Here is a 20,858-nt window from a genome sequence, read left to right as displayed (position 1 = left end):
ATTTCTTATCTCCAAGCCTGTTTCATAATTTACTCAATATTAAGAAAAATAAATTAGATCGGATCATTAATATATCTATACTGTTTAAGACATTTTTTACATATTAGTAAGAGTTTGTGATTTTTCATATTTGCTATTCAGGACTGCAGTTAATTGGTCTCTACTAACACGTGCATCCTGAATAAATTGCCTCGATATTGTCATGTAGCCACAATTTTTGTTAATGATGGATTATGATTAACAGGTTTTTTAGTTAATGTTTACACGTGATGGAAGATTATTTGTTTGTTTTGACCTTTTGAATAATAATTTTTTTCTCTCCTTATTATTTTTAAAATCAATTATGCTTAAAAGCATAAGGGGAGACATCGTCTAACATGGCGATCCCCTGCACCAAAACAACGATGTACTCAAATAGACCATATTGCCATCAGTCATCGTTGGAGATGGTCTATAGAAAATTGCCCCTCAGTCTGGAATACCTGTTTGGACTCCGACCATGTGCTTGCGCCTCACTGGACGCAGGAAAAACATTAAGAAAACCTATTAGAGTCGAATTCAGTGACGAGGAAACCAAAAGTAGATTCCAGGAACAACTGAGGTCACACTTAGGTTGTTCTGAAAACAAGGATGACCGAGATGTTGCTTGGAAGGATATACGAACAGCTGTGAAGACAGCAGTAACATATATTAGTGATTTGAACCACAGGACTACGAAAAACCAATGGATTTCTACTAAGTCTATTGCACTGATGGATTCTCGTAAACTCATTCCACGAGGCTCTGAACACGATAAAGAGCGAAAACAAGTGAGATATAAGTTAAACAAAAGTCTAATGAACGAACATGAGCAGTGGTGGGCAACGAAAGCAAAAGAGCTGGCAAAGAAGGCGCCTGTAGGTAACACAAGACAGCTCTTAAGACTAATAAACAAAAACTGAAATTAATAAGTCAAGTGTGAGTCAGTCAGTAAAAACGTAGAATTTCGTACGTACGTAAATCAGTTTGAGTCGCCGTACCACATTAGCACAGAGATGCAGTTGTCGATTCAAATCCCACAGTGGTAGAGGTAGTAAGAGTATAAGCAGTAATCGGAAAGATTAGGGTTTAAAGATGTTATTCAAGGAGTATAATCCAATGAAATAAGTTTGGAAAGAGGAAAAGAAAAGGGACATGATAAATTCAGAAGATTAGAATTTGGGAGAACATAAAGAGTGGATGCACCTGCACCATTGCAAACGATTTTGAGTCATGTCATTCAGGGTCTCTAACCATCGGTTGCTATCGTCTCTCAGATCCCAACCAGGTAGTCTACACCTACGAATATGGCTCAGTCCACTTGTCAGTGACTTCATAGATTTGTGCCATGTTTTGGTCTGACCTCCCCTAGCTTTCTTCCAACCTACTCCTACACCACAAAATATCGCTCGTCGGGGCGGTCGGTGGTTGGACATACGTAACACGTGTCCCAGCCATCTCAACTGATGAAGTTTCATTACTTCATCAATTGGTTTGCCATCCTTACCTAGTACCCGTTTCCTTACAACTGCGTTACTTACTCGATAGTCCCAGAATATACAAGCAATGTTTCGAAGACGCCTATGATCAAATACTAGTAACCTATGAATGTCCTCTACTCTTACCGGCCATGTTTCACTGCAATAAAGTAGGACGGAATGAACTACTGCACAGTAAACCCGTCCTTCGGTTGGTAGATGGATATTTCGCCCACGCCATAAATGACGCAGGTTGGCAAAAGCTAGTCGAGCCTTTTGTGTCCGTGCTGAGATTTCGTCACACACCAGACCACAAGGGCTGATGAGACTTCCAAGATAATTGAAGCGGTCGACACGCTCAACTACTTCACTCCCTATCATTAGTTCGGGTGTCGATGCTACCCAATCCTGGAGTAATATTTTGCATTTCGAGAGGGAGAATCGCATCCCGAACATGCTTGCATTGTTGCTTATAGTGATCAGAAGACTCTGCATTTTGTCGCAATCACTGATTGTCTCAATAAATAAGAAGGGGTTAAACTCATCCTGTGCTAACCATAGAGGGATTAGTTTGACTAGTATAGCATCTAAAATACTAGCCTCAATAATTATCGGACGCCTAACTAACACTCGTGAACTGCAAACATGAGAAAATCAGTCTGGCTTCAGACCTGGTAGTGGCTGCATTTACCACATATTCACCATTCGTCATATTCTGGAACACAGGTATACTTATCGGAGTCTTCCTTGACTTAAAAGCATCATTTGGCTCTGTTGACCGAGATGTTCTGTGGCAGTGTCTGTCATTGAAACGTGTATCTCAGAAGTACATAAACCTTTTTGAAGGCTCTTTAATCGAACACTACCAGTCGAGTCACAATTTATGGCGAACTGTCATCTGCTTTTGCAACCTCAAGTGATATCCGTCAAGACTGTCCACTATCTCCATTTTTGTCAAAATTCATCATAGACCTAGTGATCGACTGAATTCTCGGGCATTGGTCTCCTACCAGGAGGTTCACTTATCGACTCAGAATACACAGATGACATAGACCTGTTTCGTGAAGACACTGATAAAATGCAGAGTCTTTTGGTAGCACTGAGCAACAATGCTAGAATGTTTGGGATGCGTTTCTCTCCCTCTAAATGCATGTTGTTGCCTCAGGACTGGCCTACATCAACACCTGAACTAATGATAGGGAGTGAAGTAGTCGAACGCGTTGACAACTTTACTTATCTTGAAATCTGATCAGCCCTAATGGGTTGGTGTCTGACGAAATCTCAGCACGGATTGAGAAAGCGCGTTTGGCTTTTGCCAACTTACGTCACCTATGTCGTAGGCGAGATATCCGTCAATCAATTAAGGCACGAGTATACTGTGCAACAGTTCGTTCTGTCCTCCATTACGGTTGCGAAACGTGGTCATTAAGAGTAGCAGATACTCGTAGGTTGCTAGTGTTTAATCGCAGATGTCTTAGAAATATTGCTTGCATTTTCTGGGATCGCCGGGTAAGTAATAGTGAGGTTAGACGCACAGTATTAGGGAATGATAGTAAATCGGTTGATGAGGTTGTAAATATCATTAACTGAGATGGTTGGGCCACTTGTTACGCATCGCTGAACACTGATTACCAGAACGTGCAGTACTGACCAGTGTTGGGGATGGTTGGAAGAAAGTTAGATGTGGCCAAAAGAAAACGTGGCATCAGTGCTTGAATTCACTAACTTCTAGTCTGAGCCATGTTGGTAGATGCAGACTACTTGGTTTGGGTTGGCGTGACTATCGTAACGTGTGTTTGTAGACTGGGTAACATGGCTCAGATCGATCACAATGGCTTAGCTGTATACTCTCTCTGTCTTCGCTTAAACTATGTGATTAAGATCGCTTCATATCTTTCTTTCTACGAACTAATTTATCTCAGTATTATATCCTTATACACAATCTTTTTTTTATATATTACCACCACTGAATTAACTACTTCTATGGATCCGGTGTCTATCTTTTTGTGCTAATGAGGTGTGGCAACTTGAATCGATGCATATATGTGCCTGGTCCTACGTTGTAGCTGACTGACTTTAAATCAATTACCCATGAGTGAAAGGCAGGACCAATCCGCTTGTAAACATCGTCATAGAATGTGTTTAGGTTGCAGTCTATTATCTGGTCCTTTTATAAATGATTAAAATATCATGATATGAGAAGTCAGTTTGGAAGATTAAATAGTATTCACCTGTCCTGCCTATGGTGTTTTACTAATAAAAAAGTTTGTATTCGTGCTAACTTTTTCGAATATGTCCTATTTCTCAACCGTCTCTTCTTACAAATACTTTTAGCCTTTAGCCGAATACTACAATGGTAATTCGACTACCAAAATGACTGTAAAGAGGGTTCTTCATCGAAGTCAAGCAATTCGTGAGCGACATAGACCTACGTTTTTGACCCTTTTCCGAAACCGATCACTTCCTAGCTGTGTAGACAGCGATTGCTCGTGTTTGGAATCCTGTTCATTCGTCCTTTATCCTTCAGATAATGGTGTCGATGAAGTCTCTGATTTTCCTCACAAGGCGAAAAGTTCCAAGAGTCCTTCTGGTCCATTTGTTTCTCTACATTCTACATTCATTTAATCTCTTTATATTTTGCCATGTTGATTTATTTTCCAAGTCTGTCAATGAATAACGTATTTTCTCTGTGATTACTATCTGTTCTACTTTCACTATTTAGGTTGAACGCATTTATTATTATTTTTAGGTAATTTTTGATGGTCAATCTTACATAAATCTTTTTAACACCTTGTCTAGCACACAGTATCTGTATTTTTTTTCAGATATATTTTATTTAATGCATCTGTGTCTCTCTTACTTCACATTTATTGTGTTTCAAAATTACATTTGTAATCTATTTTGAAAATAGTTATTTGTTCTGAAAGCCTTGCATGTTACATGTGTGATGTTTTCTGTATTCAAAATTTGTATAATATATTACCTTTTTAATGACCACAATGAATTTGCTTCAGAGTCTTTCGATGTGTCGTTCTACTACCGCAACAACTATTATTTTTTATTTTAATTGTGTAATTTGGCCTGCTTTTCATTTTTCAATTCTATTCTTGTATATCTTTCCTAAGTACTGGACGGACTAGTTTAACTTAAGAAAGGAATTTCTAGAGATGAATATCTATATATAAACCGTCACAAACAATCTTATATTTGCTATTAGGTCAAGGAAATTTTGTCTTTTTAGACTCTGTAAATTTTTGATCTCATTTTTTCTCTTATACTAAAGTAATAATATGATATATTCTGAATAAATACTTGTACTATGGTTTTGTCTCAAAGAAAACTGTTTATAATATCCAAAGTACAGTGTAATAAATATCAGTTAATGAAATGTGACTTTGGTTAATTAAGTTCTCAAAGTTTGTTTAATAACTGATTCATTTAGCATATGCATCTATTGGAAAATAAAGACATATATATCGGTTCATCCTTTAGTATTTAACTTATCCATATGTACTACTATTTTATTTCGAATATGTTCTCGAAGCCTTATCTGGAGCTTTGTAAATACGATTAGATACACAACTCTCATTTATACCTACAAAGTATTATGATTAAAATGTCATCGGTAACATTATTCTGTTCTCTGATAAATTACTGATTCCATTCATTTAAAGCGTTTTGTTACTGACTCTGTAAAGAGAATGTCAGTGACTGTGGTTTTTTTTAAAAAAAATTCCTTACATGAAATATGAACATTTATCCATAGTTTATTAGGCGAAAACATCCCTTAATATTATTAATCATGAAGATTGTCGATAAAGTTGTGCAATAAACTAGTGTTACTAAAAAGTTATGGGGTCTATATACTGATCCTTTACTGTGAAAATCTATCCACATGGATTCTGTGGTTGAATGGTCATTACGACATAATTATCAAAGTATTCGGTTGGGTAGAAAATGTGCGGGAAATCAAGATTTTAGTAAAACATGCTTTTAAGAATTAAATATAACAAAAAAATTATGACATTTTTTCTGAGTAATATTCAGTAAAAGTTGTCAGTAGAATTTAATTCATCCACTTTAACAAATAGGAATTACTGGCACTGAAGTTGTGAATAGATTCATCCGTTCATATAGGACGATAACCATCTGAATATTGAAGGCTCAAGGTGATATCAAAAAGTTTGGAACACAAGACTGAATATGTTTCAGTTGCGTTTTTCACTGTATGCCTGATGTATGAATAAAATTTTAAAGTGGAGCTGTCATACATAGAACTATCGGAAAATCGACTGATTTCATGCATAATCACAGGTAACGTAAAATAACAGAAAATACAACAGAAGAATAACAACATGAGGTTATTTAATTTGAGGTCAATAGTCAAACGCTTTGGCATATCGGATAATCTGTGTTTTGTATGGCTTATCGCTCTTTTAATTACATTATTACAATATGAGATTTGGAGGCACTTGGGTTTTTCCAAATTTGGGATATTGAGAAGCCTGTTTAAGTAAAAAAAATTGGATATCTTAGCAGATTTAACTGCTTATTATTGTAATCGGAAACACAAAGCTAATTGAAACATTATTACTGTGCGAATATTATTTGGTGTCTAAGGACTGAATAAGCCGTGGAACTCACCTTTGCCTTCAGGGTTCTAAGAATCGCTGCCACCATCAACGTATGCTCTTGCATTTCCCGCTGCTCCATGTCTTGACTAAATGCAGTTTGCTCACTCACAACTTAGACTCCCCATAAATTAATGTCTGGGTCCCTGAATTTTCAGGGTTAGTTGAGTTAGAAAATGCCTTATTACAGACTGCCTAGTGTCTTTCATGTCCATCATCCTGCTGCCTAGATCAACCTACACCTTTTGTAGTATCGCGTTAGACACCATAACGAGACGTTCCCTTCTTCAAGCTACCCCACTTCTTCGGAAAACAGTCCAATTGCCTGTTCGGTGTTAGAGCAAAGGTTATAGGTTTATCCTGATACATTCTAATTATTCGCTTTGCTAGGCGGAACTAGATATTCTGGTTATACTGAAGGGAACAAGCACTAGACAGTACCACCAGTCTGCCACCCCTATATTCACGTTATACAATCGATTTGTACGTTCGAATCACTATAGTTATGTAGCAGGGTTTACTCTGGGTTGTTTTCGGAAGTATAATCCACCATTTTTGATTGTCAACGTTTACACTTCCTCTCCGGCCTGACAATGCACACGAGAAAAAGTCACATGCATACGTCACGGGATAGATCGGTAAGGTATCTATTCTGTTTCTTTAGAACCATATTCTCAATGTTAAACCTTCTACAACATCATTGCTGCAACATTATTTCGACTCCATTACTATTCATGTTTTATATTCGTTTCGTCGTTCTAATTTGGTATGGTCACTTGGACCCGTGGACATTTTTGCCAGGTCCTGCATTGATCATGACTGACTGACCAAGGCAACAGAGTGCATAAACAAGGGAATAGAATGTTATGTAATTCTGGAAAACTGTAACCTCCACCTTCATTTTGGCTTTGGATTTTCTAACATCTAATGACTAGCGCATATAAGTGAGTTTATTGTTCCGTGTTTCGCTTGACTAAGTTTTTTTATGAGACTTTTAAACTTATTTCATTGTCACTAACTTAGTGTAAAATAATAACCACGTAATGATTTTATACACATAGCGCCTATACACACAGCTTCACAAATGAAAAAAACATTATAAAAATCATATTCCTAACTAACATTTGAGAGCCTCTCTTAGATTTCTGGTCAGGTGAGTTTCGAAATTTTAAATTCATCTCCATATTTGAATATTGTGACAACGATTTCGTTTCGTTTTGCGAATTACTTTCTTTAAACGAGTACGTATATCCATCAGTTGTATCATTGAACGTTTTTTCCTACAAAAGAGGGTTCGGTATGTTATTCCAACAATAAATTATATCAAATAAGTTAGGAGATTTATTCTAGTTTAGTTACGTATGAAATTAATATTACGGAAAACAGTTTATCAACATGTTAAGGTCGTACACTGATTTATTAACAGAGAAGTGGAGTGTTTCCCAAAATTTTAGTCTGAAAAACTGATTATCAATGGGGTATAATATTGATGTTCCTTGATAACGAATAAACAGAATATTTCTCCCACATTGAAAAAAATCAGACAAAAATATGGTATCAATAAAGTTACATTGCAATGCCGTGTGGATTCTATCTTTCGAAAAGCAGCGCCTAGTATTTGTTGAGAAATACTTCAAAACCATGATTATCATTTGATGGTGAGTATTTGGTTTCTATTTTCTTTCCTTTGACTGATGAAATTTACGAAGTTACAAGCATTACAAATTATCTATACACAGCTAGTGTGAATAGATATCTTCAGTTCTTCCTTAAAATTATTATCCCTTTTTGACTAAGCATCAATTTTAGCTGATTTCAAAGTTAACTCATACGATTCATCATTATAGTACTAGTATTTATTTAATGAAAAAACACTTCCAAGATTGATACCTTAAAACCAAACTCCCTTGAATTTCAGTAATCATTTACCGAGTGATTTCAGCCTAAGCACAGCTTCGGAAATCATATAAATATTTCTTTAAAAGTCTTAGTTACGCTGACAATATTCTTCAACAGTAAGTTTAATTTATATTTCCTATACGACGTTTGCTTAACTTGCCTTACGAACAACATATTTACATATTCATCAGTTAAATGTATCCACTGAAAAAAAATCATACCAATGAAGTGTAAACACATCTATTACCAAGTCTTCATAACTCTCGTTCCCCGAAGCAGCATGGAATGATATCCGAAAAGCTGTGGAAACAGCAGTGATATCTGCTAGTAAGGTAAACCGTAAAGTTAGGGAGAAACACTGGATCTCAGCAGCATCTATCGCACTGATAGATGCTCGGAAACTCATTCCACCTGGCTCTGAACATAATGAAGAGCGGAATCAGCTTAAGCGCAAGCTGACAAGAAGTCTACGCAATGATCGTGAACAGTGGTGGGTAGCGAAGGCAAGAGAGATGGAGAAGGCAGTGGCAATAGGTAATAGCAGACAACTGTTAAGACTTGTTAAGGAAACCGGTATTAGGAACCCGACTGTTAGCGAAAATATCTCCGAAAAAGAGGGACATATTATACATTTTCAATTCAGGAGATTGGATCGATGGGCAGAACACTTTGGGGATCAGTTCAACTAGCCTTCAGCCACACTTCTGTTTCCCACGATCTCTAGTCAACCTGAATGGCAAGTTAATGTAGGTCCTCCGACTCTATATAAAGTTGAAAAAGCAATAGGAAATCTGAAGTGTGGGAGAGCAGCAGGCCCTGACAGGTTTACTCCTGAGATTTTTAAGGATGGCGGTACAGTATTAGCAGCAAGATAGACTGAGGTCTTAGGTAGAATTTGGGAACTGGACGTAATCCCATCTGACTGGTCTCAATCACTGATCGTGCCAGTCTATAAGAAAGGACAAATGTCCTCTTGTGACAATCACAAAGGAATCAGTTTGACAAATATAGTGACTAAAATATTAGCTTCAATAATACTTCGACGCCTAACTGAAGCTCGTGAAGAGCAGGCTGGTTTTCGACCTGGACGTGGTTGTATAGACCAAATATTCACACTACGTCAGGGCCTACAACATAGACACACATTCAGACGTCCCACAATCGTAGTATTTCTCGACCTTAAGGCGGAATTCGACTCTGTTGATCGTAAGGTTCTATGGCAGTGTTTGTCATTGAAAGGAGTACCAAAGAAGTACATTAACCTTATAAAGGCTCTCTACTCGAACACAACTGGTCGAGTGAGAGCTTATGGCGAACTGTCATCAGAATTGAACACCTCAAGTGGTGTTCGTCAGGGTTGTTCACTCTCTCCATTCTTGTTTAACTTTGTCGTTGACGTACTTTTAGAGATAACACCTTCCTCATCTAAATTTCTAGGGTTTGAACTTCTACCAGGAGATTCCCTTTTTGACCTAGAATATGCTGATGACACAGTTCTATTTGGTGAAGACGCTGACAAAATGCAGAGTCTTCTGATCACTATAAGCAACAATGCAAGCATGTTCGGGATGCGATTCTCCCTCTCGAAATGCAAAATATTACTCCAGGATTGGGTAGCATCGACACCCGAACTAATGATAGGGAGTGAAGTAGTTGAGCGTGTCGACCGCTTCAATTATCTTGGAAGTCTCATCAGCCCTTGTGGTCTGGTGTGTGACGAAATCTCAGCACGGACACAAAAGGCTCGACTAGCTTTTGCCAACCTGCGTCATTTATGGCGTGGGCGAAATATCCATCTACCAACCGAAGGACGGGTTTACTGTGCAGTAGTTCATTCCGTCCTACTTTATTGCAGTGAAACATGGCCGGTAAGAGTAGAGGACATTCATAGGTTACTAGTATTTGATCATAGGCGTCTTCGAAACATTGCTTGTATATTCTGGGACTATCGAGTAAGTAACGCAGTTGTAAGGAAACGGGTACTAGGTAAGGATGGCAAACCAATTGATGAAGTAATGAAACTTCATCAGTTGAGATGGCTGGGACACGTGTTACGTATGTCCAACCACCGACCGCCCCGACGAGCGATATTTTGTGGTGTAGGAGTAGGTTGGAAGAAAGCTAGGGGAGGTCAGACCAAAACATGGCACAAATCTATGAAGTCACTGACAAGTGGACTGAGCCATATTCGTAGGTGTAGACTACCTGGTTGGGATCTGAGAGACGATAGCAACCGATGGTTAGAGACCCTGAATGACATGACTCAAAATCGTTTGCAATGGTGCAGGTGCATCCACTCTTTATGTTCTCCCAAATTCTAATCTTCTGAATTTATCATGTCCCTTTTCTTTTCCTCTTTCCAAACTTATTTCATTGGATTATACTCCTTGAATAACATCTTTAAACCCTAATCTTTCCGATTACTGCTTATACTCTTACTACCTCTACCACTGTGGGATTTGAATCGACAACTGCATCTCTGTGCTAATGTGGTACGGCGACTCAAACTGACTTACGTACGTACGAAATTCTACGTTGTTACTGACTGACTGACTGACCGACTGACATACCTCTCGTTACTAAACTGGTAGTTTGGTGGTTGTTTATGAGTTAAATTTTAAATAATCACAAATTAGTGTGGCAATGCTTGCTTTTAAAAAAGTCGCAACAATTTACATTGTGATTTGATCTTAATATGGGTCGGTTTTGTTCTCCTTTTCATTTTTACCGAAATTCGAGAATAAAGTTTGTTATATCGCATAAGATCTTTAATGATGCTAGCATAGTTAGTGACGAATCTTTGGGCTCTATGGTGAATATAACTAAGAATTTTTTCGCACAACAATCTGAATAGTTTTCCTTTGTTCTATATACCCACTAGGTATTTATTTGTTAACAGCGATTTCTATACTTAGTATGGTTAGTTTTCGTTTCGACTTGCCGTACAGTTTGACACAGCTACTGGCTGTTACTTAGTTTACCATACGTTTTTCATAAGTTACTCTTATATAGCTATTGGAAGAAGCACTTCTTTTTAGATCGTATTATGACACAAGTAAACTCTTTAACTGTCTCACGAACTGAGATTTGTAAAGTAGATTACTCGATAATTGTTTGATAATAGGACCGTATTACACAAAAATCCGTGTTTTGGTTTTGGATTTAATGAGCTTATCAAAGGTTTGGTCTCAATCCTTAAGTCAGTTTCACAAATAGCAAGTCTTGTTTTAACAAATACAAATAAATATTTGGTTAGGAATTATAAATGTATATTGGATATGTAATAAAAGTGTTCCGCATATAAAATGTTTTGTTTGAATATTACAATGATATTTAAGCCATTGGAACTGTGTAGGTTATTTAATTGTAATAGGAATGAAAAGTCACTTTCATATATATTGAATAATATAAATATGAACGGAAACAACGATAATCTTATACTTTCCTCTTAAACCATGACCAGATTTCTTTGATACTTAGCACCCTGTCGTTAAATCCTACGTAAAGAGCTTTGCCTAAGTTCATAATATGAGAATTAGCGAGTTTACACGTACAAATACTTTCCCTTATCTTTCTGTGTATAATAAATCACAGATAATTCGAAGAGTTCCAAATAAATTAAAAGTGAAGACAATATATACTGTATGCACTGATATACTGGATGATATCCTACAATAGTATTAGACTATGTTCAATAAGTTAATCAATGTCACTATGTGTCTATAACCACATTTTATGCAACATGTAACACTAATGTAAAAGACGAACCAATATTTGATAAATGATTTCAAAGAAACTCACGTGAATATTTTCTTGGCTGCTGTGAAATTGAATAAAAAACAAAAGTTAAACATATACATTATCAAAAAATTCGATTTTAGAATTCTTTGTAACAATAAACATTTGTAAATGAAACAGGTTATGTCTGTTAAGTTATAAATAAAAAATCACTTATTATCATTTTATGAATACTGGGCGAGAAGTTTCTCATTTAAATATCACCTTTCAGATAAGTGTTTTTAGTAGAATAATTTTAATGCAACAATGACTAATAAATCATTGGTAAAGTATACGATGTACAATGTTTTTGATGGACAGAAATACATATTTAATAAACGAACACTAAGGTGGGGGGCAACCAATTTATTGTTTAATACGAAATTACAGAGTTCTTTTGTAAAATACGAAAACCATACATTGAATACTTTATTTGCATATCTTCCATCAGTTTTCTCAAACTTCATCGTTTCTTCATTGTCGTAACAATTACTCTTTGTTCCCGTTTTCTTCGATTCGATCTTCCCAGGCTTCTTCTGCCAGGCGTTCCACTTGTAATTGGTGTTGTATACTACTTATTTCAACAGATATAAGTGACATACACCACACTCGTCCCCCCTCTAAACAGTCGCTCCCGCTCTGATCCTGCTGGCCGTGCTATTTTCTCCTTTGTCGTAGTCTGTGCAACGCTCTCCATCAAAATGTCAAGTCCGCCGGCGCGCTGACCTCCGTAGCAACGTCGACCAGCCGGGACATCTAAATCCAATGTCCAACCAGCACCCTGTGTGTCTAGCGCTTGCAATCCAGCAACCTGCTGAATCATCTACACTCAATGTCCATCCAGAAGCTGCACGTCCCACTCTCCCACTCCGTTGACGGCAACAGCTACAGTTAACGCCGCCTCTCTAAAACACTCCGCTCGACACCACCTCTCCGTACCAGACCGCCCCACCCAAAGCCTCTCCTCCAGGCTAAGCAGCGACGTCCTCAGAACTGTACCCTCTCCACCTCCTGATTGGCAGTGACACCAAATGTAGTGATCGAGAACTCAGGTGGAGACAACCAATTTACCATCAGATACAAAATTACAGAATATCTTCATAAAATATGAGAACCATACGTTATATGCTTCACCTGCAAATCTTCCATCACTTGTCCTTTACATTCTGTTTGATTCTTCCAATTTACATGGTTCGTTTTATTTCGAATTGAGTTGAAATAATAAAAACCTTTTCTGAATATGTAATTGGAACATTTTGTTACCTTGGAAAGTTACCAACAAAATATTTAGTGGTCACCTTTTTTATGACTGAGATTCTTAAGTGAATGAAAGATAAAGGAGTTTATCGTGAATGTGAAAGTGAATTGAATTCATCTGTATCTATCTTATACATCCAAATTTTTTCTGTCAGGGGAATTTATTTACTGTCAATTCGAGTTTCAAGATTTATGTGATGCATGCAATCTGAGTTGTTCGATTTTGATACTGATACCCTGTTTCCCTGTAGATTCATGCATTTATCAATTAGCTTATGTCTGATCGCCTCAAGATTTAAAAGCTTATTTAGAACGTTTCTTTAGAAACGTTTTGTTAATCACATGCCGTATTGAAGAATTGAATAGGAAATATTGCTTATACGTGTTGAGATCTTTTAATATTCACTGAAAAGCTATAGCCTGAAAAAAAGTTTTAGTGAAAAACTTGTGAGGAACTGATTGTTTTCATACTTTGTCTCGTAAGGTGCACCGAAGCTTACTTACCTTCCCATAGGCTTTGGGTCTCGATACTGAAGGAGTTCTTGAATGAATAAATATATTTGTGTCTCCAGATATTTAAGCAATTGTCGGAGATAGCCCTTAAAGAAATAAAATGTTAATAAAATTGATGGTTCGAAAAATTAATTGTATGTGAATACACAAAATTTGTTATTGTTAGCACATACTTTTATGCTTAAGGATTTTCTTGAAATTTACTAAACCTTAAATTTATATGAAAGCTAACTGAAAAGTGTGATTTATTTTATGCTATAAAAGTTCTAAATTCACAGTATTTCACATCATATCACTTCCTGAGACAAATCTTCCAAATGCTATAAATTACATTACAATCATTTTATATTTTATTGATTCTTTTTGGCCTTATAATAATAATTAAACGCTATTAAAAACTTCGCTCATCTTTCTAATATCCCTTCTCCAGTTATACTGAATGTACATCAAAGATAGTTAAAAGAAGGGGTAATTGGGAGTTTTTATGAGTATTTATGCAAAAATACTAGTTTATACTAATGTAAGCTGAAATAAAACTCATAAGCAATATTTCCAAGGAAGTGACTGACGTAAGACACAACCTCGAATGGTAACTACAATTTTTCAGTTTCATTCATGAATTAAAAAGTGTTTTTCCTGAAACTTACTTTGTCACAATCATTTATTCAAAAAAATTACGTTATGTACTGCTCACAACTGAAAAAGTCAACAATGGGTTTGAATCCATATGACCATGAAACTTTAACCAATGCACAAAAAATATTGTTGACATAAATTATAAGACATTTATGAGAACAAAAAGCGGCTCATAGAAAACGTTTGTAGCTTACAGTAAATGATCGACCAGAGGCTAAAGATAAGTGGTTATCTAATAGCTCTCCATATTAAACAAATATCAGCAAACAAAATTATTAACATATTCAAAATAAGCTATATCATTCATGTTTTGAAATAACAAGTTTATTAGATTAATAATTGAGGAATCAGAAAAAAATATCTCGGCAGTGCAGGAAATTTCTGTGTTTGTGAATTCTAACTGTCAGTCGATATCAGTATAGGGCTGTGAAGATTGTTGAGTTTCAGTAAGATCATGAACCAGGTTAGAACACCACTGAGTCTGGAAGCAATGTACAGCCGTCTGGCCTTAGTATAGGACTCCTCATCAGTCAGCATCCACTACTCTAAGCTCGGGAATTGAACACCTCTAGACCACTGAGCCGGCTGCCAACGGCGTTAGTGTTAATCTCGCGATATCGTGGAATGGTTGAATCGAGACATTAACATTGTTGCATACCGGATCAATAGTTTAGAGGACAAGTGTTTTTGCGAGACCAGAGGTCCTAGGTTTAATTCACTCGTGCAGGGTAGCGGATGCGGAATTCTAAGTATTCCCATACTAGAACAAGACGGTCGTCCAGTGCTTCCAGATTTTCAATGTCGATTTACAGATATTTGTTTTCTGTAAAAAATTAAAAATACTCTTATCTGTTAATTTCAGTTCCAAACTTTTACAAGCGAAGGGAAACTGAAGAATGAATTTATCAATTTCTGTAAATCTATTCGCCACCAAGGGATTAATCTGCGATGAGTTGACTGAGGCCCTTGGTAACCTTCAGTTACATTTGAAATGAACATCTCTATCACTGTTAAACTTTTTTGACTTACGGGCAAGCTATCAAATAGCTCTTTTATTATTTAATAAACAGATCATTTAGTACTTCAAATTTCCAAAGTAAGACTTACACCTTTATCATGTGAAGAATGATCATCGTGAAGTGGTAAGAACCTGACCAGGGACATAATTTTGTTCAGTGTTAATATATAGCTAGATACTGCATTGGTAAATGTGTTATCTGGAGTAAATGAAGAATTTCGGGATTCAAGAAGATTATATATTTGTTCTCCAAAATTCGATCTGATCTGTTCAGGCTTTAGATTCTGAAAGTTCATTGGCTTTATCCGTTTTCCTAATTTTAAAAACTGCAGTAAACTGTTGTCAGTTAAATTGTGAGATGCTATAAACGCTTTTATGAAACTGATAAGTTCGTAAAAAAACTAAAGTAATGGGTCCCTATTTAAAAACCTTACGTAGTTGGTCTACCAAAAAGTGGATATTACTTAAGCGTTTATTAAATATAACTTCATCTGAATGTCAACATTAGGTAAATTCTAAATCTCCGAAATCTGCCTTTTTCTAAATGTAAAAAGCTTTTGTAAATGCATTGAATTATATAATCGTTTTACTATAAATTCAGCTTCAAATTATCTGTGTAATCCAACATCCTACCATTGTCTAAATATTTGTCCCTCATATAACAAACTGTCTGTAAAACACATAAATGTAATGTTGAGAACACTTTCTGTTAATAATAAAGGTAGGTAGCACACAACTAAATAATTCCAATGATTCTTTTAAAACTATAAATGAAGTTTGAGAATGAGTTGGTAGAAAACTGTGAAGGGTTTCATGATAGGTTTGTCTGGTCATTTAATATTTAGGGTATTTCAATACTCATATTTTCATGTTACGAATACAATATACTCCTATATTAATCCATGATCACGTAAAAAGAACTAGGATTGAAAACATAAGGTGATTGTTGAATATGGTTTTTTATTGCATTTTTGGACCTCCATTATATGTGATTAAAAGCTTAGTGATCATAAGAGAATAAAACAATTGTCTATGATCTAACCTCAAGAAATAAGTAAACTATGAATTTTTTATCATCATAAATATTTTAAACAAGGAATTTTAACAGCACTGCTGATAACTTCAAAGTGAATAGTTCTTAACCAGATGTTTAAAAATCAACTTTTATACTTGCGGAACTCAATGGAACATATATATATATATATATATATATATATATATATATATATATATATATATATATATATATATATATATATATATATATATATATGTTCCATTGAGTTCCAAATATATATATATATATATATATATATATATATATATATATATATATATATATATATATATATATACAATATACTTATGAATCAAAACCAGGGTATATAAATATCGCTCTAATGGGAGGACTTGGACATCTGTGTTTTTAAAATCAGACTTTAAGACGAAATCTCCAGTTTAAATAAACCAGCTTACTAACTTACGCCTATTAATCTTCTTGGAGCATAGGGCGACGGGCAGAAATCGCCAATTAACTCCATCCTGAACTCTCCTTTCCAGCTTTTCCAAGTGCTATTCATTCTTTTGATCTCTGCCTCCAATACCTGGTTCAATGTGTTTTTTGGTCTATCTCTTTTCCTTTTTCCTTGAGGATTCCAAGTTAGCTCTTGCCTCGTGATTCAGTCTGATAATTCCCGTAAAGTGTGACCAGTTCCTAATTTCATCTTCAGATGGAAGTTGGTTTGTTCACTGTCATAATAGGCTGTTGCTGATGATATTTGGCCAACTGATGTGAAGTGTCGTGCGTAGACAGTTGTGCTTCTACTGAATCAATAACGGTCTGTTGAAAGGTTTACCTGTTATTGATCCTAGTGTAGTGCCTCTGTAGTACTCACACTTATTACGTTCTTCTTTCTTCATTATCTTGATGAGGTATCTTTCTTTCCAGTCTATTGGCGCTTGCTCTTTCGCTTCAATCATTCCAAAGAACATGTGGAATGCCTTTTCAACTGCCTCTGTATCTGACTTTCGTGCACCAGCCGCTATGGTATCTGGTTCTGCTGTCTTCCCACTCGACTTATCTAGTGGCCATGTTGATTTCTTCGATTGCTGGTCGGGTAACATTTATAAAATGGTCTGTAGGTGCTACTTCGATTCCCGATAGTTTCAGAGGGGCTGTTCTATTCAAGAGTTCTTAAAAGTTTTATACTCAACATTTAAGCTACACTTGAATTTCAATGATCGTTTTGTCCATTTAGTATTCGATTGGACTCTCTGGTTTGACATACCCTTCAGCTATCTTCTTCGTTATATCATATAGTTGTCTCAAGCTTCCTCCTCGTGCAGCTTTTACTGCTATTATTGCGGCTTGGTACCTACTTCCTTGATCTCTTTCCAGTTTTTCTCCATAAGAGTTCCCTCTTCTTCGAGCAGATTCTGTAAGGCTTGGAACCTGTTGTTGAGAGCTCCCCTGGATTCATTGAAGCTACGTCAGCTCCTTTCCTGGTTTTCACTTCTTACATTGTTCTTCTGGACTTTTTACTGTTGCAAATATGATCGATCTGATTCGTTATAGTGTGGTCCGGTGAGACCCTTGTAGCTTTGTGTATGCGTTTGTTGAGGAATATTGTGCCACATATAATCATTCTCGTTCCTTTGTTCCAGACCATGTCGTCCTATGATATCTTCATACTCGGTGTTGTTCATTTCTACTTTCGCGTTCAAGTTTCCCATCAGAATGGTCAGGTTCTTCCCTATGCACTTCGCCATGATCGAGTGTAGCCTCTCGCAAAACTGGTCTTTACCATCTTCATTGCTATCATCGGTGGGTGCATAACACTGAACAACATGCATTATGATTCACTCCTTCCTTGTTTTGGACGATGGTTTGATGATCCTAGATCCATGAGACTTCCATCCTACAAGTGCCTTTCGTGCTTCTTTGGATAGCATGAGTTCGACTCCATGTATTTGCGAAGTATTTTCATTTTCATGACTAGAGTACAGTAGCATATCATTTGAATCTGTTCTTTTCTATCCAGCTTGGGTCCAATGGGTTTCGCTGATTCCGAGTACTGCCAAGTTGTATCACCTCAATCTTGTTGCATTTTGACTGGTCCTCCTGGTCTCCCATATTGTCCGGACGTTCCACGTACCTGTTGCTCTGGTTGTTAGTAGGGGCATCGACTTCGTGGCATCCAAAAAATCTCGGCTTTCACCATAAGGTGTCATAATTCCCCTGCATGAAGATCCTTCAACTCCCAGGGTAGGGTTTAAATGGTTTAATATGTTTATTCTGGTTGGCGCTTTTTAGTAAAGTTGTTTTCTACTGGATGCGTTTGCTGCAGTAACTCTATAAGAGTAACGGGTGGAGTTTAATATCTTCATACTCATGTATATTCCATATTATTTTTGCATCATTCACAAGGAATCCAAATGTTGCTTACAATGGGTGGTAGTTTTTACGAGGTTTCTTTGATGTGCCCGAGCTGCACCAACTCAAGTTCACAGGAAAAATTTGTTCGATGTTTTACTAGAACTATTATACTGATCGCTCCAGGTGGTCATATAGTGCAAGATAAACGCTACTTATTTAAATATCATTGTTGAATATTTGCTTTTACGAAGAAATTTCCCATGTTTTGCACATACTTGTAATACTTTATGAACGAAACTATGTGAAACCTTTCGGTTGTTAAATAGTATATATGGCGCGATGCACGTCTCAATAAAGTAAATGTATATCAATAAATTCTACATATATATCCATATATTAATGAAATGTATAAAATAACTGTAAGGTATTATAGTGAAATTACTGATTTGAGTCAGTTGCAACTTTAATATAGTAGTCAATCAGTTACACACTAAAGCTCGATAAGTATCCAACCTGTCACAACTCACGCCAATGTTTACAACCCTTTTACTATCTCTATACTATACGTAAGCAATTCTGCACACATACTTATCATCAAATACCTACGACTTCTTTATATCCTCTACTTTTCAAAGGTATATTCCATTACCGTAAATATACACAAAGCAAACTGATTCTTAGTATATCCTCTTCAATAGATAGAATAATCTCATCTAGATCAGAATTCATGCAAATCGACAGAAGCTAAGTGAGTTTGTTGTCGAGCCGAGGTTTCGTTAGACATTAACTTACTAGGAACTCACCAGGTAAATGATATAGTCAATACTCCCAACTACTACACTCACTATGGTTAATCCGAATATAAACACAGATCAGATTTTAATCAATTCTTAGGATTCATAAATTTCTCCATAATTAAATAAATGAAGTCTTAACTTTAGAAATATATCCATCAACAAACTAATATTTTTTTCCGTTTGCTCCATCATACTGTATTCCTTGTGTATGCGTTTAATCGATTGCTCAATACAAAACATTATCATTCCAGATAAGAAAATATTTATTGCTTAATGAAAAATACTATCTTAAAACGTGTAATGTGACATTAGCTTGGAAGTTCGATTAAAAGTTGTAAACAAACAAATGTTTAAATGATGTTTGTCAGACTTACAGCAGATATTTTTCCAAGTTTTAGAACTTCTCGAGTTAGTGAAATTTCTATATGAGTTTTCTTCAGTTGCCCCATATTTATACCACACAGTAAAGTCTTATGATCAGCTTCTAATATATCTGTAAGTTGTTCTATTGAGGCAGGAAATGATTTCAGCAGTCTAAAAAAGGTTGAAATTATTACGGGTAATACTGAATTCAGTCACTGATTAATATTTTAACTCTAAATGAGAGTTAATCATTATTTTCTTCAATCATTAATTTCCAAAAGCATTCAATGAATTTAAAACTTGAATTCTGATTCTCTGTTTAATAAAACATAGTCTAGAAAGAACAGATATTAAGTACTAAAAACGATTTGTGTTACTGGGTTCAACTCCAAACATAAGAAATCTATTTCAAGAGGCTTGATAATAAAAATAATATTAAGTACGCATCGCCTTAAATAGGAATTTATTGGCAAAATACTCAATCATGAGCCTTTGCTGTGTTTGGGACAAGAATTAAGCGAAATACTTCAAAATTAGTGGGGAATAACATATCTAGTTTAGTGAAATGTAAAATGGTTAGCAAATTGTAATAGATATTTACTAAAATAGCTGATGACGTGATTGAATATACGTCTTTTAAATTAAATTAAATTAAGGTCAAACGTCCTACGAAGACTAATTAAAAAAGTAATGGAAGTGGAAGGAATTTAAAAACTGAAAAAACTATTTCTAGCAATTAGTCCTTTCGATAAATTTCGATAATGAAATATGAAGACGAAGATAACTATTTCTGACAACAATACCAATTTTCCATGGAGACTTGAGGTTGAGAATAATAGGGTTTATCTCTGTTGTTGTTTAGTATATTGGTATCATTAAATCTTTTAGTCTAGTCACCTAGTTACATTTATTTCTATGAAACATTTTAGTAAATGTTTCTTTAAATGACATTTTTATAGTTTTAGTCTCATGCTGCCCACCATTGTATTCAATGCTGTCGGTGAGATCGTCTATATATGTATATGTAAAAGTTAAGTCTCGGAAAACTGCTGAGATGGATGTGTAGTTCTAAAGAATATATTATGATATTCTTCT

At 35.8% G+C, this 20,858-nt stretch overlaps 2 protein-coding genes across 4 annotated transcripts in view; one reads left to right on the top strand and one right to left on the bottom strand.

Moving 5' to 3' along the window:
• Nucleotides 1–4,345, top strand: part of MAP3K9_1 (mitogen-activated protein kinase kinase kinase 9) — a gene marked incomplete at its 3' end in the record, with an annotated part of 35,303 nt that extends 30,958 nt beyond the window's left edge. The window contains exon 15 of one of the 2 annotated variants that reach the window (XM_051212030.1): nt 3,831–4,345. Coding sequence is in view for 1 of the 2 variants with exons in the window: in XM_051212031.1 (XP_051072171.1) it covers nt 3,831–4,121 (291 nt within the window). The remainder of the gene's footprint in view (nt 1–3,830) is intronic. The other variant, XM_051212031.1, reaches the window with a different exon arrangement.
• A 1,141-nt stretch (nt 4,346–5,486) lies between these two features.
• The window catches only part of MS3_00004143 (uncharacterized protein), a gene marked incomplete at both ends in the record, with an annotated part of 29,333 nt that continues 13,961 nt past the window's right edge, over nt 5,487–20,858 (bottom strand). Inside the window, 6 exons of one of the 2 annotated variants that reach the window (XM_051212028.1) lie at nt 5,487–6,001; nt 7,250–7,407; nt 11,828–11,846; nt 13,565–13,659; nt 15,317–15,553; nt 19,775–19,934. In XM_051212028.1, the coding sequence (XP_051072169.1) occupies nt 5,626–6,001; nt 7,250–7,407; nt 11,828–11,846; nt 13,565–13,659; nt 15,317–15,553; nt 19,775–19,934 (1,045 nt within the window). Of the gene's footprint in view, nt 6,002–7,249; nt 7,408–11,827; nt 11,847–13,564; nt 13,660–15,316; nt 15,554–19,750; nt 19,935–20,858 lie in introns of those variants that run through there. The other variant, XM_035732367.1, reaches the window with a different exon arrangement.

The sequence above is a fragment of the Schistosoma haematobium genome, chromosome ZW, assembly GCF_000699445.3.
Source record: "Schistosoma haematobium chromosome ZW, whole genome shotgun sequence".
Classification (NCBI taxonomy): domain Eukaryota; kingdom Metazoa; phylum Platyhelminthes; class Trematoda; order Strigeidida; family Schistosomatidae; genus Schistosoma; species Schistosoma haematobium.
This window is presented reverse-complemented; position numbering and strand designations above follow the sequence as displayed.